Genomic DNA, 18,377 nt, shown 5'->3' with positions numbered 1-18,377 from the left:
CTATAAGTCTGCTCTGGATAAGAGAGTCTGCTAAATGACTCACTACTGTAAGTCTCTGGATAAGAGAGTCTGCTAAATGACTCACTACTGTAAGTCTCTGGATAAGAGAGTCTGCTAAATGACTCACTACTGTAAGTCTCTGGATAAGAGAGTCTGCTAAATGACTCACTACTGTAAGTCGCTCTGGTTAAGAGTGTCTGCTAAATGACTCACTACTGTAAGTCTCTGGATAAGAGTGTCTGCTAAATGACTCACTACTGTAAGTCGCTCTGGATAAGAGAGTCTGCTAAATGACTCACTACTGTAAGTCTCTCTGGATAAGAGAGTCTGCTAAATGACTCACTACTGTAAGTCTCTGGATAAGAGAGTCTGCTAAATGACTCACTACTGTAAGTCTCTGGATGAGAGTGTCTGCTAAATGACTCACTACTGTAAGTCGCTCTGGATAAGAGAGTCTGCTAAATGACTCACTACTGTAAGTCTCTGGATAAGAGAGTCTGCTAAATGACTCACTACTGTAAGTCTCTGGATGAGAGAGTCTGCTAAATGACTCACTACTGTAAGTCTCTGGATGAGAGTGTCTGCTAAATGACTCACTACTGTAAGTCTCTGGATAAGAGTGTCTGCTAAATGACTCACTACTGTAAGTCTCTGGATAAGAGTGTCTGCTAAATGACTCACTACTGTAAGTCTCTGGATGAGAGAGTCTGCTAAATGACTCACTACTGTAAGTCTCTGGATAAGAGAGTCTGCTAAATGACTCACTACTGTAAGTCTCTGGATAAGAGAGTCTGCTAAATGACTCACTACTGTAAGTCGCTCTGGATAAGAGAGTCTGCTAAATGACTCACTACTGTAAGTCGCTCTGGATAAGAGTGTCTACTAAATGACTCACTACTGTAAGTCTCTGGATGAGAGTGTCTGCTAAATGACTCACTACTGTAAGTCTCTGGATGAGAGTGTCTGCTAAATGACTCACTACTGTAAGTCTCTGGATGAGAGTGTCTGCTAAATGAGGAGGAGGATTGAGCATTAATAGTCCTGGGGGTGTGTCCTAGGTGTGTCCTAGGTGTGTCCTAGGTGTGTCCTAGGTGTGTCCTAGGTGTGTCCTAGGTGTGTCCTAGGTGTGTCCTAGGTGTGTGGTGGAGGAACAGGGTTCTAGAATTGTGTACCTCAGATGATCTCTGATGTTCTCTGGTCGCATCTCATCCAGAAACTCTCTCAGGTGACGTCTGGACCTTGCATCATGGCTTGTGTCTGTGCTGGAGGGCCTTGCAAACCAGCCTGGTATGCACACACACAGGCATGTTATGTTATATAAACTAAAACACCACCCTGACTGACAGACTTAACACCCCCCCCCCCCCCTGACTGACAGACTTAACACACCACCCTGACTGACAGACTTAACACACCCACACTGACAGACCTAACACACCACCCTGACTGACAGACTTAACACCCCCCCTGACTGACAGACCTAACACACCACCCTGACTGACAGACTTAACACACCACCCTGACTGACAGACTTAACACACCACCCTGACTGACAGACTTAACACACCCACACTGACAGACCTAACACACCACCCTGACTGACAGACTTAACACACCACCCTGACTGACAGACTTAACACACCACCCTGACTGACAGACTTAACACACCACCCTGACTGACAGACTTAACACACCACCCTGACTGACAGACCTAACACACCACCCTGACTGACAGACTTAACACACCACCCTGACTGACAGACTTAACACACCACCCTGACTGACAGACTTAACACACCCACACTGACAGACCTAACACACACCCTAGACTGACAGACTTAACACACCACCCTGACTGACAGACCTAACACACCCCTGACTGACAGACTTAACACACCCACACTGACTGACAGACCTAACACACCACCCTGACTGACAGACTTAACACACCCACACTGACTGACAGACTTAACACACCACCCTGACTGACAGACTTAACACACCACCCTGACTGACAGACTTAACACACCCCCCTGACTGACAGACTTAACACACCCACACTGACAGACCTAACACACACCCTAGACTGACAGACTTAACACACCACCCTGACTGACAGACTTAACACACCCACACTGACAGATGGACAGATTCAGTATCAATCTCCCTGTAAATCAAATCAAAGTTTATTATTCATAGGCACAGAATACATGATACATGATGAATGAAATTAAATGAAACTGTGCAATGAAATGCTTGCGCACGTCCTCAACATTGCAATAAATCATAAACAAGCAGTAAGACTACAGCAGTCACAATAACACTGTCAATTATAACACTGTCAATTATAACACTGTCAATTATAACACTGTCAATTATAACACAATACCACTGCCAATAATAACACTGTCAATTATAACACTGTCAATTATAACACTGTCAATTATAACACTGTCAATTATAACACTGTCAATTATAACACAATAACACTGCCAATTATAACACTGTCAATAATAACACAATGACACTGTCAATTATAACACAATAACACTGTCAATAATAACACTGTCAATTATAACACAATGACACTGCCAATAATAACACTGTCAATTATAACACAATAACACTGTCAATTATAACACTGTCAATTATAACACAATAACACTGTCAATTATAACACTGTCAATTATAACACAATAACACTGTCAATTATAACACAATGACACTGTCAATTATAACACAATAACACTGTCAATTATAACACAATAACACTGTCAATAATAACACAATAACACTGTCAACAATAACACAATAACACTGTCAATTATAACACTGCCAATAATAACACTGTCAATTATAACACAATAACACTGTCAGTAATAACACAATACCACTGTCAATTATAACACTGTCAATTATAACACTGTCAATTATAACACAATAACACTGTCAATTATAACACAATAACACTGTCAATTATAACACTGTCAATTATAACACAATAACACTGTCAATTATAACACAATAACACTGTCAATAATAACACAATAACACTGTCAATAATAACACAATAACACTGTCAACAATAACACAATAACACTGTCAATTATAACACTGCCAATAATAACACTGTCAATTATAACACAATAACACTGTCAGTAATAACACAATACCACTGTCAATTATAACACTGTCAATTATAACACTGTCAATTATAACACAATAACACTGTCAATTATAACACAATAACACTGTCAATTATAACACTGTCAATTATAACACAATAACACTGTCAATTATAACACAATAACACTGACAATAATAACACAATAACACTGTCAATAATAACACTGTCAATAATAACACAATAACACTGTCAACAATAACACTGTCAATTATAACACAATAACACTGTCAACAATAACACTGTCAATAATAACACAATAACACTGTCAACAATAACACTGTCAATAATAACACAATAACACTGTCAACAATAACACAATAACACTGTCAACAATAACACAATAACACTGTCAATTATAACACAATAACACTGTCAATTATAACACTGTCAATTATAACACAATAACACTGTCAATTATAACACAATAACACTGACAATAATAACACAATAACACTGTCAATAATAACACTGTCAATAATAACACAATAACACTGTCAACAATAACACTGTCAATTATAACACAATAACACTGTCAATTATAACAATAACACTGTCAATTATAACACAATAACACTGTCAACAATAACACTGTCAATTATAACACAATAACACTGTCAACAATAACACTGTCAATTATAACACAATAACACTGTCAATAATAACACAATAACACTGTCAACAATAACACAATAACACTGTCAATAATAACACAATAACACTGTCAATAATAACACTGTCAATAATAACACAATAACACTGTCAATAATAACACAATAACACTGTCAATTATAACACAATAACACTGTCAACAATAACACTGTCAACAATAACACTGTCAATTATAACACAATAACACTGTCAACAATAACACTGTCAATAATAACACAATAACACTGTCAACAATAACACTGTCAATTATAACACAATAACACTGTCAACAATAACACTGTCAATTATAACACAATAACACTGTCAACAATAACACTGTCAATAATAACACAATAACACTGTCAATTATAACACAATAACACTGTCAATTATAACACTGTCAATAACACTGTCAATTATAACACAATAACACTGTCAATAATAACACAATAACACTGTCAATATAACACAATAACACTGTCAATTATAACACTGTCAATTATAACACAATAACACTGTCAATTATAACACAATAACACTGTCAATTATAACACAATAACACTGTCAATTATAACACTGTCAATAATAACACAATAACACTGTCAATAATAACACTGTCAATTATAACACTGTCAACAATAATAACACTGTCAATAACACTAACAACACAATAACACTGTCAATTATAACACTGTCAATTATAACACTGTCAATAACACAATAACACTGTCAATAACACTGTCAATTATAACACAATAACACTGTCAATTATAACAATAATAACACTGTCAATAACACTAATAATAACACAATAATAACACAATAACACTGTCAACAATAACACTGTCAATAACACTGTCAATAATAACACAATAACACTGTCAACAATAACACTGTCAATTATATAACACACAATAACACTGTCAATTATAACACAATAACACTGTCAATAATAACACTGTCAATTATAACACAATAACACTGTCAACAATAACACTGTCAATAATAACACAATAACACTGTCAATAACACAATAACACTGTCAATAATAACAACAATAACACTGTCAATAATAACACAATAACACTGTCAAATAACACAATAACACTGTCAATAATAACACAATAACACTGTCAATAACACTGTCAATAATAACACAATAACACTGTCAACAATAACACTGTCAACAATAACACTGTCAATTATAACACAATAACACTGTCAACAATAACACCGTCAATTATAACACAATAACACTGTCAACAATAACACTGTCAATAATAACACAATAACACTGTCAACAATAACACAATAACACTGTCAATAATAACACAATAACACTGTCAATAATAACACTGTCAATTATAACACAATAACACTGTCAATTATAACACAATAACACTGTCAGTAATAACACAATAACACTGTTAATAATAACAAAGTATACACAAAGTAGACAAACTATTTAAAAAGAAAGTAATAACAAAGGATGTACATTTTGTAAAATGTACAGAATGTATTGTGAATACGACTCAGTGTTATAGACGAGTAGTAAAGACAATAGTGAGTGGAGCAACAATAGTATTTATAATAAACACAGACAGCAGTGGTGTGTGAGAGTGTATGTGTGTGTTTGTGTGTGTGCGTGTGTCTGCTTTTGTGTGTGTGTGTGTGTGTGTGTGTGTGTGTGTGTGTGTGTGTGCGTGTGCGTGCGTGTGCGTGTGTGTGTGTGTGTGTGTGCGTGCGTGCGTGTGTGAAGTGGGAATGCAGAGAGTCTGTGCAAATAGTCAGGTGGGCGACAGGTACACTACCGTTCAAAAGTATGGGGTCACATAGAAATGTCCTTGTTTTTGAAACAACGTCAACAGTGAAGAGGCGACTCGGATGCTTAGCTAACACAACGTTCCATTGGAACACAGGAGTGATGGTTGCTGGTAATGGGCCACGGTATGCCTATGTAGATATTCCATAAACAATCTGCCATTTCCAGCTACAATAGTCGCTCACAACATTAACAATGTCTACACTGTATTTCTGATCAATTTGAGGTTATTTTAATGGCCAGAAATTTGGTTTTCTTTCAAAAAAGGGGACATTTCTAAATGACCCCAAACTTCTGAGCGGTTGTGTTTGTGCAGGTGGACAGCCTACACATACACAGTTAAATACAGTTGTATGGCCTGAAGGTAGAAACTGTCTCTGAGCCTGTTGGTCCGGGGCCTGATGCTCCAATAGGTTACTTACTATAGCTGTTTCAAGGTCAATACACCACGCCAGAGAAATACTGTTATTGCGTAACACCTTACTGTAGTAATTTAGCTTTTAGTGTGTGTGTGTCTGTCATGGGTTATGACGCTAGTAACAGAGAAGGTAGAAAGGACAGCATATGTGAACTGTGCTTGTGGAGTAGTAGACTCTGGCATAACTGTGAAAGTCTGACACACACACAATCACATACATTCATGAAGTGGATAATTGTGCATTCCTGTCTTTTCCAAAATACATGTACAGTTGAAGTCGGATGTTTACATACACTTAGGTTGGAGTCATTAAAACTTGTTTTTCAACCACTCCACAAATTTCTTGTTAACAAACTATAGTTTTGGCAAGTCGGTAAGGACATCTACTTTGTGCATGACACAAGTAATTTTTCCAATAATACAGACAGATTATTTCACCTATATTTCACTGTATCACAATTCCAGTGGGTCAGAAGATTACATGCACTCATTTGACTGGGCCTTTAAACAGCTTGGAAAATTCCAGAAAATATCTTTAGAAGCTTCTGATAGGCTAATTAATTTGAGTCAATTGGAGGTGTACCTGTGGATGTATTTCAAGGCCTACCTTCAAACTCAGTGCCTCTTTGTTTGACATCATGTGAAAATCAAAAGAAATCATTCAAGACCTCAGAAGAAAAATTGTACCTCCACAAGTCTGGTTAATTCTTGGGAGCAAGAATTATGTTTGGAGGAAAAAGGGGGAGGCTTGCAAGAGGAAGAACACCATCCCAACTGTGAAGCACAGGGGTGGCAGCATCATGTTGTGGGGTGGCAGCATCATGTTGTGGGGGTGCTTTGCTGCAGGAGGGGCTGGTGCACTTCACAAAATAGATTGCATCATGAGGATGGAAAAGTATATGGATATATTGAAGCAACATCTCAAGACATCAGTCAGGAAGTTAAAGCTTGGTCGCAAATGGGTCTTCCAAATGGACAATGACCCCAAGCATACTTCCAAAGTTGTGGCAAAATGGCTTAAGGACAACAAAGTCAAGATATTGGAGTGGCCATCACAAAGCCCTGACCTCAATCCCATAGAACATTTGTGGGAAGAACTGAAAAGGCGTGTGCGAGCAAGGAGGCCTACAAACCTGACTCGGTTACACCAGTTCTGTCAGGAGGAATTGGCCAAAATGCACCCAACTTATTGTGTGAAGCTTGTGGAAGGCTACACGTAACCTTTGACCCAAGTTAAACAATTTAAAGGCAATGCTACCAAATACTAATTGAGTGTGTGTAAACCTCTGACCCACTGGGAATGTGATGAAAGAAATAAAAGCTTAAATAAATCCTTCTCTCTACCATTATTCTGACATTTCACATTCTTAAAATAAAGTGGTGATCCCAACTGACCTAAGACAGGGAATTTTTTAATATGATTAAATGTCAGGAATTGTGAAAAACTGAGTTTAAATGTATTTGGCTAAGGTGTATGTAAACTTCCCGACTTCAACTGTAGGTCACAGTTCATCTCAGAGCTGACTGAGGAATGTAGTAACATATGGTCACTTGTATGCGTTTATCCAACTCTACTATGTTGATTCCTCAATAGAGGAACGTGTTATTTGACAAGACAATAAGCGTTTTTGTAACCCTGTGTTAAGACTACTTTTTCGTATTCAGACTGTTAGTAGAAACACACTGCGATTTCAGACGTTTGAAAAGATGCTTTGCGAACTATAACATTCCTTTCTCCGGGCTCACCAAAAAATAAAACAATTGCCTCAGACAGATGCATATTATAGTTCTTAAATTTGGCATTATTACAAACTTCGCTATGAAATGCAAAAGTAACACAATGTTACAATACCACTACCACTATCATTCGCCAGTAAAAGGAAACTTTCACTTCCTAATGGGTTAGGTCTAACTTATGGATAATCAGCGCCTAAAATGTCATTATAACTCACCTATTATAAACCCGGTCAGGAAAAACGACGTTATAACGATGAGCCAACATATCCACTGCACGAGCCTGCTTTCGGTTTTCATTGTCCCGCTTGGTAATACTCCGAAACACCGACCGCATTCAACAAGATAATGGAGTGCATGTGTGTGAAAAGCAAAGAGAGAGAGAGAGAGAGAGAGAGAGAGAGAGAGAGAGAGAGAGAGAGAGAGAGAGAGAGGGAGAGAGGGAGGGGAGGGGGGGACAGTCAAAAGTGTCCAAGAGAGAATATACAGAGCGAGAGTAGAAAGGGGTGGAAGAGAGTGGAGAGTTTACTGCAGTAGGCCTAGATCTGCAACTATAAATGACATTTTCAGCTTAATTATCATATAATTACCTCGTTTGTCTGAGTATCTCGTAGTTTATATAAATAGTTCTGTGACATATTCCCACAGTCTTGTGCAGCCTGCGGTCGCGCTTGACCCCTTGCGCCCAGTCCGGCTTCTGCGCTGCTTCAGGACAGCTGCGTGCAGCCTATGCCTCTTTCATGCGGTGGGCTCGAGCGTGAAGCTCTGGAATGTGCGCTGGGGAAACGTTCCAAGAGTGACACTCGGTCAGCAGCAGGCACAGACCTAATTCAGACTTCTGCCTGTGCCTGCCTAACCTAACGTAGCAGTCGTAAAATTACACAGGTGAGTAGTAGGTGCAACGGTGCATGCCTATGGTATGTTTGCGCACAATTGCCTCTGCAAAAAGGTCTCGACCTTCATGGCACAGGTCTGAGTAGGCTATATATAAGCCTGTAGACTCGTGCACCGTTTCTGGTTCAAGCCCCGCCATAGCTGTACACCCATGCTATTGATTTATAGTGGTGATTGTGAACAACAGATAAAAATGACACTGTCAACTTATTTTTGGGTGCGATTGGTGGCAATCTATCTTCTAAATTGCAGTGGGGGGTTATAGCCACAGTGAGGCACTAGTAGACCTAACCCATTTTTCAAAAGCAGGCAAGGGCGGAACAGAGGAGAGGACTCGAGCAAAAACAATTGAGATTATCCCACTGTCTTATTGCAGACTCCTATAATGAAGAAACTTCCCTATTTTGCTGTCTCTTAAAATGTATATTTGACCAAAAAAATGGGGATAATTACATAAGGTTCAGGATAGCAGCACTGTCATATAATAACTGTTAGCTCTTTAATGTTTACAATTCAATAGGCTATATATCCTCTTCTAGGCTTTTCTGTCTGTGTTTTATCTAGGCTAGTTATCATTAATTTGGGAGGATACGTTGTTACCTATAGGTTACTCTCGCGGGGAGGGGGGAGGGGCAAATGTCCAGGCCCGGACGTTGCCCTCCCTGCTCTACAATAACCTACCGTTTTTTTCATGTTGCTTTCACCGCAGACACAACAGCGGAGACTGAAGAACCGTGGAAAACTACCCACACGACCATGGAGTGCCGTGGCGCCCTCACCCGTTAGAAAAAGAGAAAGACGGGTGAGAAAGAGAGAGAGAGGAGGAGGAGGAGAAAACGACCAGCCGGTTCGCCGGTGCAAAAACACTCCACGCTGTGCACAAGGACACCGGGACAGAAATGCCCCCCAAAGACATGCGAGACATTAGAGTGCCAGTTTATCGGGAGTGATCCGCAAAGAGACGGGTTTGTGTCACTCACTGGTAGGAGGAGATTCGGAGTCAAACAAAAGGGATTGATTTTCCATAAGCTCCCAAACTGGAAAACTTTGCGGCGGTCGGTGAGGCTGAAACATGGCTTTGTCAGTGCGGAGTTGGGTCGCGAACGAGGGAGGAAAACACTTGGTTCTGGTAAGAATAGTACAACCTAATCCCGAGACAAAACTTTTATTACAGTATTACACTGTTATGACATGTTTTTACTATTGCAAAGAAAAGTAACTGAGTGGAGCTGTTGCAATTTACAATCTCGATCCTAACTGGAAATTGGAAAGCAGCCTAACTAACACTTGAACAGAGTGCTGTGGTCATTGGATGTTGTCATCATCAATCATTGTCAATCATCATATTCATCATCATCTTCATCACCACCACTGACATCTTGTTTGTGTGTGTGTGTGCGCATGTGTGTGTGTGTGTTAGGTGCTGTGGCTGGGTGCTAACACCTTGCTGTTTATGAGGACGTTCCTATTGTACTACTGTGGGCAGCAGTACCACTACCTCCATCAGATGCTCGGGGTAAGACGCCAGTCCAGCTCACTGCTATTGTACCGTGATCACAGAACAGAATGTATGGCGGGGATCATCAACTAGATGCAGCTGCTTAAGTGGATGGTCGGGGGCCGTAACATCATTACAAATCACTTGTAGACTGCAGATAGACTGCAAAAAGCCCAAACAGATATAATATTTGACTAAAACATAATAATTTCAAACCTTGCTTACCTTTGTATATGATCACGTGTCTCTCTATTATGCGTGGGAATACTTGGGAACAGGTTACAAAAAATTAAAATCACCTGGAGCTGATTTCTTGGATTTTAAAAAATATTTTTGCTTAGAATACTTGGGGGCCAAATAAAACAACAAGTGGGCCAATTTTGTCCCTCGGGTTATCATTTTGGGAAGTCCTGGTGTATGGGATGTGTGTATGTACTGTATGTAACACCCATACACACAAACGTCTCCTTTATTTTTAGAGTTAGGGGGTTCCTATTCAGTAGCTGATATTTATATTAAGACACTGGATGGAGCCCAGAGACTTGGTGACATTCAGTTGACGCTCTGTGAGCATGGTGTATTTGTTGTCACAAGTCGCTGTGGGTTGCCGGTTTAGGCCACTAAAACAGCTACTTGTCCTTCACAATCAAACAAGTGCCATTTAAGTGCTTTGAGACATATTTTCTTGACAGTTTGGTCTATTGGCCTCTCACACGAATATAAATGTTTTTATGTAAATATAACTCTGATGTTCTCGTTATACTTTGCATACAGTTACCATTCCACAGCTGAACCTGGTCTCAAAGAGCATTAAGGCAGCCTGTCAGGATCCTTAGTCCGAGCTCAGTGACACTGGTACCAGTGGTCATAACCTAGGGCCAGGAGATGTTCCTGACTACATGACCTGACCAGGAACAACTCTAGTGCAAAACACATATGGAAGTTCTATCTAAAAGGCAGTAACTCCCCCACACACCTCTGGCAGGCTATCTGTATGAAGTAAGCGAGCCCTTCATACACTCCTCATACTTCAACAAGGGCAAGTGTGGGCACGCCACTGGTCTCTGAATGAATTCCTGGGTAGCAGCTTTACACACGTGTGAGAGAGAGACAAAGAGAGAGAGAGAGAGAGAGAGCAATAGAGAGCAATAGAGAGCGAGGCAGAGAGAGAGCCAGAGAGACTGAGGCAGAGACAGGCAGAGAAACTGAGGCAGAGGAACTGAGGCAGAGAGACTGAGAGAGAGAGGCAGAGAAAGAGGCAGAGCGAGAGAGACAGAGAGAGAGGCAGATAGAGAGAAAAACAAAGAACAAACAGCAAAAACACATACATTATCAATTAAACAGTTTAGAGTCAGCTATTACAGACTACCAGAACCTACTGGATTCTCCAATTACACTGAACAAAAATATAAAGATTTTACTGAGTTACAGTTCATATAAGGATATCAGTCAATTGAAATACATTAATTAGGCCCTAACCTAGGAATTTCACATGACTGGGAATTCAGATATGTGTCTGTTGGTCACAGATACCTTTAAAAAACAGGCAGAGGCGTGGATCAGAAAACCAGTCTGTATCTGGTGTGACCACCATTTGCCTCATGCAGCGCGACACATCTCTTTCGCCTATAGTTGATTAGGCTGTTGTTTATGGCCTGTGGAATGTTGCCCCACTCCTCCAAAATGGCTGTGTGAAGTTGCTGGATTTTGGCGGGAACTGGAACACGCTGTCGTACACGTTGATCCAGGGCATCACAAACATGCTCAACGGGTGTCTGGTGAGTATGCAGGCCATGGAAGAACTGGGATAATTTCAGCTTCCAGGAATTGTGTACAGATCCTTGTGACATGGGGCCGTGCATTATCATGTTGAAACATGAGGCGATGGCAGCAGATGAATGATACAACAATAGTCCTCAGGATCTCGTCACATCCTCCGGCAACAGCTCTGGTGGTCATTCCTGCAGTCAGCATGCCAATTGCACGCTCCCTCAAAACTTGAGACATCTGTGGCATCGTGTTGTTTGACAAAACTGCACATTTTAGAGTGGCCTTTATTATTGGCCCCAGCACAAGGTGCACCTGTATAACGATCATGCTGTTTCATCAGCTTCTTGATATGCCACACCTGTCAGGTGAATTTGTGCACAAAATTTGAGAGAAATAAGCTTTTTGTGCGTATGGAACATTTCTGGGATCTTTTATTTCAGCTCATGAAACATGGGACCAACACTTTACATGTTGCATTTATATTTTTGTTCAGTGTGAACTACAGGACAAAATACAAACCCTTCAACCCAAAAAGGCCTGTGGTGTTGATGGTATCCTAAATGATATGATAAAATATATTTCCCAAGGACTGATGACCCCAATCCACAAAAGTGGAGACAAATTTGACCCCAATAACTACCGTTGGATATGCGTCACTAGCAACTTTGGGAAAATCCTCTGCGTGATCATTAACGTTAACAGCAGAAAACAACGTCCTGAGAAAATGTCAAGTTGGCTTTCTACCACATTACCCTACGACAGACCACACACAGTTGAAGTTGGAAGTTTACATACACCGTAGCCAAATTCCTAGTAAAGATTCCCTGTTTTAGGTCAGTTTGGATCACCACTTTATTTTAAGAATGTGAAATGTCAAAATAATAGTAGAGAGAATGATTTATTTCAGCTTTTATTTCTTTCATCACATTCCCAGTGGGTCAGAAGTTTACATACGCTCAATTAGTATTTGGTAGCATTGCCTTTAAATTTTTTAACTTGGGTCAAAGGTTACGTGTAGCCTTCCACAAGCTTCCCACAATAAGTTGGGTGCATTTTGGCCAATTCCTCCTGACAGAACTGGTGTAACCGAGTCAGGTTTGTAGGCCTCCTTGCTCGCACACGCCTTTTCAGTTCTTCCCACAAATGTTCTGTAGGATTGAAGTCAGGGCTTTGTAATGGCCACTCCAATACCTTGACTTTGTTGTCCTTAAGCCATTTTGCCACAACTTTGCCACAAGTATGCTTGGGGTCATTGTCCATTTGGAAGACCCATTTGCATTTGCGACCAAGCTTTAACTTCCTGACTGATGTCTTGAGATTTTGCTTCAATATATCCACATACTTTTCCATCCTCATGACGCCATCTATTTTGTGAAGTGCACCAGTCCCTCCTGCAGCAAAGCACCCCTACAACATGATGCTGCCACCCCTGTGCTTCACGGTTGGGATGGTGGTCTTCCTTCCTCCCCCTTTTTCCTCCAAACATAACAATGGTCATTATGGCCAAACAGTTCTATTTTTGTTTCATCAGACCAGAGGACATTTCTCCAAAAAGTATGATCTTTCTCCCCATGTGCATTTGCAAACTGTAGTCTGACTTTTTTATGGCGGTTTTGGAGCAGTGGCTTCTTCCTTGCTGAGCGGCCTTTCAGGTTATGTCGATATGGGACTCGTTTTACTGTGGATATAGATAATTTTGTACCTGTTTGCTCCAGCATCTTCACAGGGTCCTTTGCTGTAGTTCTGGGATTGATTCGCACTTTTCGCACCAAAGTACGTTCATCTCTAGGAGACAGAAGGCGTCTCCTTCCTGAGCGGTATGACGGCTACGTGGTCCCATGGTTTTTGTCCCACCCTTCAGCTCCATTCAACCCTTCCATCTATGTCCTATGTTAGTTTGTTGGTGATGTGGACATCCGACGAGTGTCAGAGCCGGTGTAGTACGATTCCATCTTCGTCCTGTATTGACGCTTTGCCTGTTTGATGGTTAGTCGGAGGGCATAGCGGGATTTCTTATAAGCTTCCCACTCCTTGAAAGCAGCAGCTATAGCCTTTAGCTCAGTACGGAAGTTGCCTGTATTCCATGGCTTCTGGTTGGGGTGTGTACGTACTGTCACTGTGGGGACGACGTCATCAATGCACTTATTGATGAAGCCAATGACTGATGTGGTATACTCTTCAATGCCATCGGAAGAATCCCGGAATATATTCCAGTCTGTGCTGCAAAACAGTCCTGTAGTTTAGTAACTGGTTAATCTGACCACTTTTTTATTGATCGAGTCACTGGTGCTTTCTGCTTTAATTTGGCTTGTAAGCAGGAATCAGGAGGATAGAATTATGGTCAGATTTGCCAAATGGAGGGTGAGGGAGAGCTTTGTATGTCTCTGTGTGTGGAGTAAAGCTGGTCCAGAGTTTTTTTTTCTCCCCTGGTTGCACATTTAACATGCTGATAGAAATTTGGTAAGACGGATTTAATTTTCCCTGTGTTAAAGTCCACGAACACTAGGAGCGCTGCCTGTGGTTTTCCTGTTCGCTTATGGAGGTAGACAACTTATTGAGTGCTGTTTTAGTGCCAGCATTAAACTGTAGTTGTATGTAGACAGCTACAATAAATACAGATGAAAACTCTCTCTGTAGATAGTGTGGTCTACAGCTTATCATGAGATACTCTACCTCAGGTGAGCAAAACCTTGAGACTTCCTTAGATATCGTGCACCAGCTGTTATTTGCAAAAATACATAGCCCTCTGCCCCTTGTCCTACCAGACGCCGCTGTTCTGTCCTGCCAATACAACTTATAACCAGCCAGCTGTATGTTGATAACGTCGTCGTTCATCCACGACTCCGTGAAGCATAAGATATTACAGTTTTGAATGTCCCGTTGGTAGTTTAATCTTCCGTGTCGGTCATCTATTTTATTTTCCAAAGATTGAGCGTTTGCTAGCAGAATGGAAGGAAGTGGGGGTTTATTCGATTGCGTTCGAATTCTCAGAAGGCAGCCCACCCTCCGGCCCCTTTTGCTCCGCCGTCTCTTCACGCAAATGACGATAATCTGGGCCTGTTCCCAGGAAAGCAGTATGTCATTCACGTCAGGCTCGTCAGACTCGTTAAAGGAAAAAAGGATTCTGTCAGTCCGTGTTGAGTAATCGCAGTCCTGATGTCCAGAAGTTATTTTCTGTCATAAGAGACGGTAGCAGCAACATTATGTACAAATAAAGTTAAAAAAAAGAAGTTACAAACAACTCAAAGAAACAAACAAAAAAACACAATTGGACAGGAACAGCCATTTTACATAAAAATTTGAGACATGTTTTACACAGATATAAACTACCACAGTGTGCCACCACAGCAGCAAGATTAGTGACCTGTTGCCACAAGAGAAGGGCAACCAGTGGAACACAAACACCATATTAAGTCAAACCTATGTAAATACGTCTCTTTTCTTTAAAACCTTTGTGACTGTAATGTGTACTGTTAATTTCCCATGTTTATTTTCCTTTTGTTTATTGTGTATTCCACATGCTTTGGCAATATATTTCCTATGCCAATAAAGCCCTTAAATAGAATTGAATTGAGAGAGAGAGAGAGACAGACAGAGTGAGATTTGTGTGTGTGTGTGTGTGTGCTGCATAGACTTTGCATGTGGGGGACAAATCCCTGCAAAAGAGATCTTATCTCATTCAGCTGTGTGTGTGTGTGTGTGTGTGTGTGTGTGTGTGTGTGTGTGTGTGTGTGTGTGTGTGTGTGTGTGTGTGTGTGTGTGTGTGTGTGTGTGTGTGTGTGTGTGTGTGTGTGTGTGTGTGCTGTGTGTGTGTGTGTGTGTGTGTGTGTGTGTGTGTGTGTGTGTGTGTGTGTGTGTGTGTGTGCGTGCGTGTGTGTGTGTGTGTGTGTGTGTGTGCGTGTGTGTGTGTGTGTGTGTGTGTGTGTGTGTGTGTGTGTGTGTGTGTGTGTACAGAACTGTCAGGATATCAGATCACCCCTTCACTGTGGTTTTGCTGTCAGCTGTTTTCTGTATGACAAACTCTGTAGATGGTGTGTGTATGTGAGAGTGTGTGTGTGAGTGTGTGTGTGTGTGTGTGTGTGTGTGTGTGTGTGTGTGAAGAATGATGAGGTGCCGTAATCCTGGAGACCATGAGTGTTGACAGAGAGATGTGTGTGTCGGGGGTGGGGGTGGAGGCTGTGAGTAGTGTGGTTTAGAGGAGAGATTAGAATGATACAATGTATTATTTCATCTGTTAACTACACCTGGAATCTAACCGTCTTTGTGTGTGTGTGTGTTTCTCCAGCTAGGGCTGTGTATCAGCAGGGCGTCTGCATCAGTACTCAATCTGAACTGCAGTCTGGTGCTGCTGCCTATGTGTCGCTCTCTACTCACCTACCTCAGAGGAACACACACGGTACGGAGAGGAGGGGAATGTGTGTGTGTGTGTGTGTGTGCGCGCGCTCAGTAGTCTGGTAATGGCTGTCTGGAATGGGCAGAGAGTACTGTAGTGAGGGTTTTGATATGTCTGAAGACACTGACACTGTCTGCCCCCCCCCCCCCCTTCCCCCATACACACTCCCCTCCAGGTGACAAGCAGAAAGGCCCGCAGGCTTCTGGACAAGAGTAAGACCTTCCATGTGGCATGTGGAGTAGCAATTTGTGTATTTTCCGGTAAGTGTGTGTGTGTGTATGTGTGTTGAGCGTGTGTATGTGTTGGGCGTTAGTGTGTGTTGAGCGTGTGTATGTGTTGAGCGTTAGTGTGTGTTGAGCGTGTGTATGTGTTGAGCGTTAGTGTGTGTTGAGGGATGGTGTGGGTGAAATTGACCCAGCCCACTGGGCACAGAAGTCAGCTCAACATCTAGTTTTGATTTACATTTGATTGAGTTGTCAACTAACGTGAATTCAATGTGAAATAAATAAAACATGTCACCATGTCATTGTATTTGGGTTAAAATATGGATGAAAAAAATAGGAAATTCCCTCACGTTGATGTCAGAGGAGGCTGCTGAGGGGAGGACGACTCATAATAACACCTGGAACGGAGTAAATGGAATGGCATCAAACACCTGGAAACCATGGAAACCACGTGATTGATGTATTTGATACCATTCCACTGATTCCTCTCAGGTCACGTTCTCCCCAATTGAGGCGCCACCAGCCTCCTGTGGTTAATTACTTTTTTCAAATCCAAGAAGTTTTCCACCTCGATTCAATGTCATCAAATTGAGAGAGAGAGAGACTTTGACTGGATGTGATGGTGTCTGATGGAGGTGTGTGTATACAGTGGGGCAAAAAAGTATTTAGTCAGCCACCAATTGTGCAAGTTCTCCCACTTAAAAAGATGAGAGAGGCCTGTCATTTTCATCATTGGTACACTTCAACTATGACAGACAAAAAAATCCAGAAAATCACATTGTAGGATTCTTTTATGAATTTATTTGCAAATTATGGTGGAAAATAAGTATTTGGTCACCTACAAACAAGCAAGATTTCTGGCTCTCACAGAGCTGTAACTTCTTCTTTAAGAGGCTCCTCTGTCCTCCACTCGTTACCTGTATTAATGGCACCTGTTTGAACTTGTTATCAGTATAAAAGACACCTGTCCACAACCTCAAACAGTCACACTCCACTATGGCCAAGACCAAAGAGCTGTGAAAGGACACCAGAAACAAAATTGTAGACCTGCACCAGGCTGGGAAGACTGAATCTGCAATAGGTAAGCAGCTTGGTTTGAAGAAATTAACTGTGGGAGCAATTATTAGGAAATGGAAGACATACAAGACCACTGATAATCTCCCTCGATCTGGGGCTCCACGCAAGATCTCAACCCGTGGGGTCAAAATGATCACAAGAACGGTGAGCAAAAATCCCAGAACCACACGGGGGGACCTAGTGAATGACCTGCAGAGAGCTGGGACCAAAGTAACAAAGCCTACCATCAGTAACACACTACGCCGCCAGGGACTCAAAACCTGCAGTGCCAGACGTGTCCCCCTGCTTAAGCCAGTACATGTCCAGGCCCGTCTGAAGTTTGCTAGAGAGCATTTGGATGATGCAGAAGAAGATTGGGAGAATGTCATTAGGTCAGATGAAACCAAAATATAACTTTTTGGTAAAAACTCAACTCGATGTGTTTGGAGGACAAAGAATGCTGAGTTGCATCCAAAGAACACCATACCTACTGTGAAGCATGTGGGTGGAAACATCATGCTTTGGGGCTGTTTTCCTGCAAAGGGACCAGGACGACTGATCCGTGTAAAGGAAAGAATGAATGGGGCCATGTATCGTGAGATTTTGAGTGAAAACCTCCTTCCATCAGCAAGGGCATTGAAGATGAAACGTGGCTGGGTCTTTCAGCATGACAATGATCCCAAACACACCGCCCGGACAACAAAGGAGTGGCTTCGTAAGAAGCATTTCAAGG

At 41.4% G+C, this 18,377-nt stretch overlaps 2 protein-coding genes across 3 annotated transcripts in view; one reads left to right on the top strand and one right to left on the bottom strand.

Moving 5' to 3' along the window:
• naalad2 (N-acetylated alpha-linked acidic dipeptidase 2) overlaps window positions 1-8,494 on the bottom strand; it is a 23,843-nt gene extending 15,349 nt beyond the window's left edge. Inside the window, exons 1-3 of one of the 2 annotated variants that reach the window (XM_064985294.1) lie at window positions 8,400-8,494; window positions 8,028-8,126; window positions 1,173-1,284 (exon numbers count right to left, since the gene is read on the bottom strand). In XM_064985294.1, the coding sequence (XP_064841366.1) occupies window positions 1,173-1,284; window positions 8,028-8,109 (194 nt within the window). In that variant the 5' untranslated portion in view covers window positions 8,110-8,126; window positions 8,400-8,494. Of the gene's footprint in view, window positions 1-1,172; window positions 1,285-8,027; window positions 8,183-8,399 lie in introns of those variants that run through there. The other variant, XM_064985293.1, reaches the window with a different exon arrangement.
• A 927-nt stretch (window positions 8,495-9,421) lies between these two features.
• LOC135553147 (NADPH oxidase 4) overlaps window positions 9,422-18,377 on the top strand; it is a 92,663-nt gene continuing 83,707 nt past the window's right edge. The window contains 4 exon segments of the mRNA XM_064985292.1: window positions 9,422-9,832; window positions 10,124-10,219; window positions 16,257-16,367; window positions 16,540-16,624. Coding sequence (XP_064841364.1) covers window positions 9,776-9,832; window positions 10,124-10,219; window positions 16,257-16,367; window positions 16,540-16,624 — 349 coding nt within the window. The 5' untranslated portion in view covers window positions 9,422-9,775.

The sequence above is a fragment of the Oncorhynchus masou genome, chromosome 13, assembly GCF_036934945.1.
Source record: "Oncorhynchus masou masou isolate Uvic2021 chromosome 13, UVic_Omas_1.1, whole genome shotgun sequence".
Classification (NCBI taxonomy): Eukaryota; Metazoa; Chordata; class Actinopteri; order Salmoniformes; family Salmonidae; genus Oncorhynchus; species Oncorhynchus masou.
This window is presented reverse-complemented; position numbering and strand designations above follow the sequence as displayed.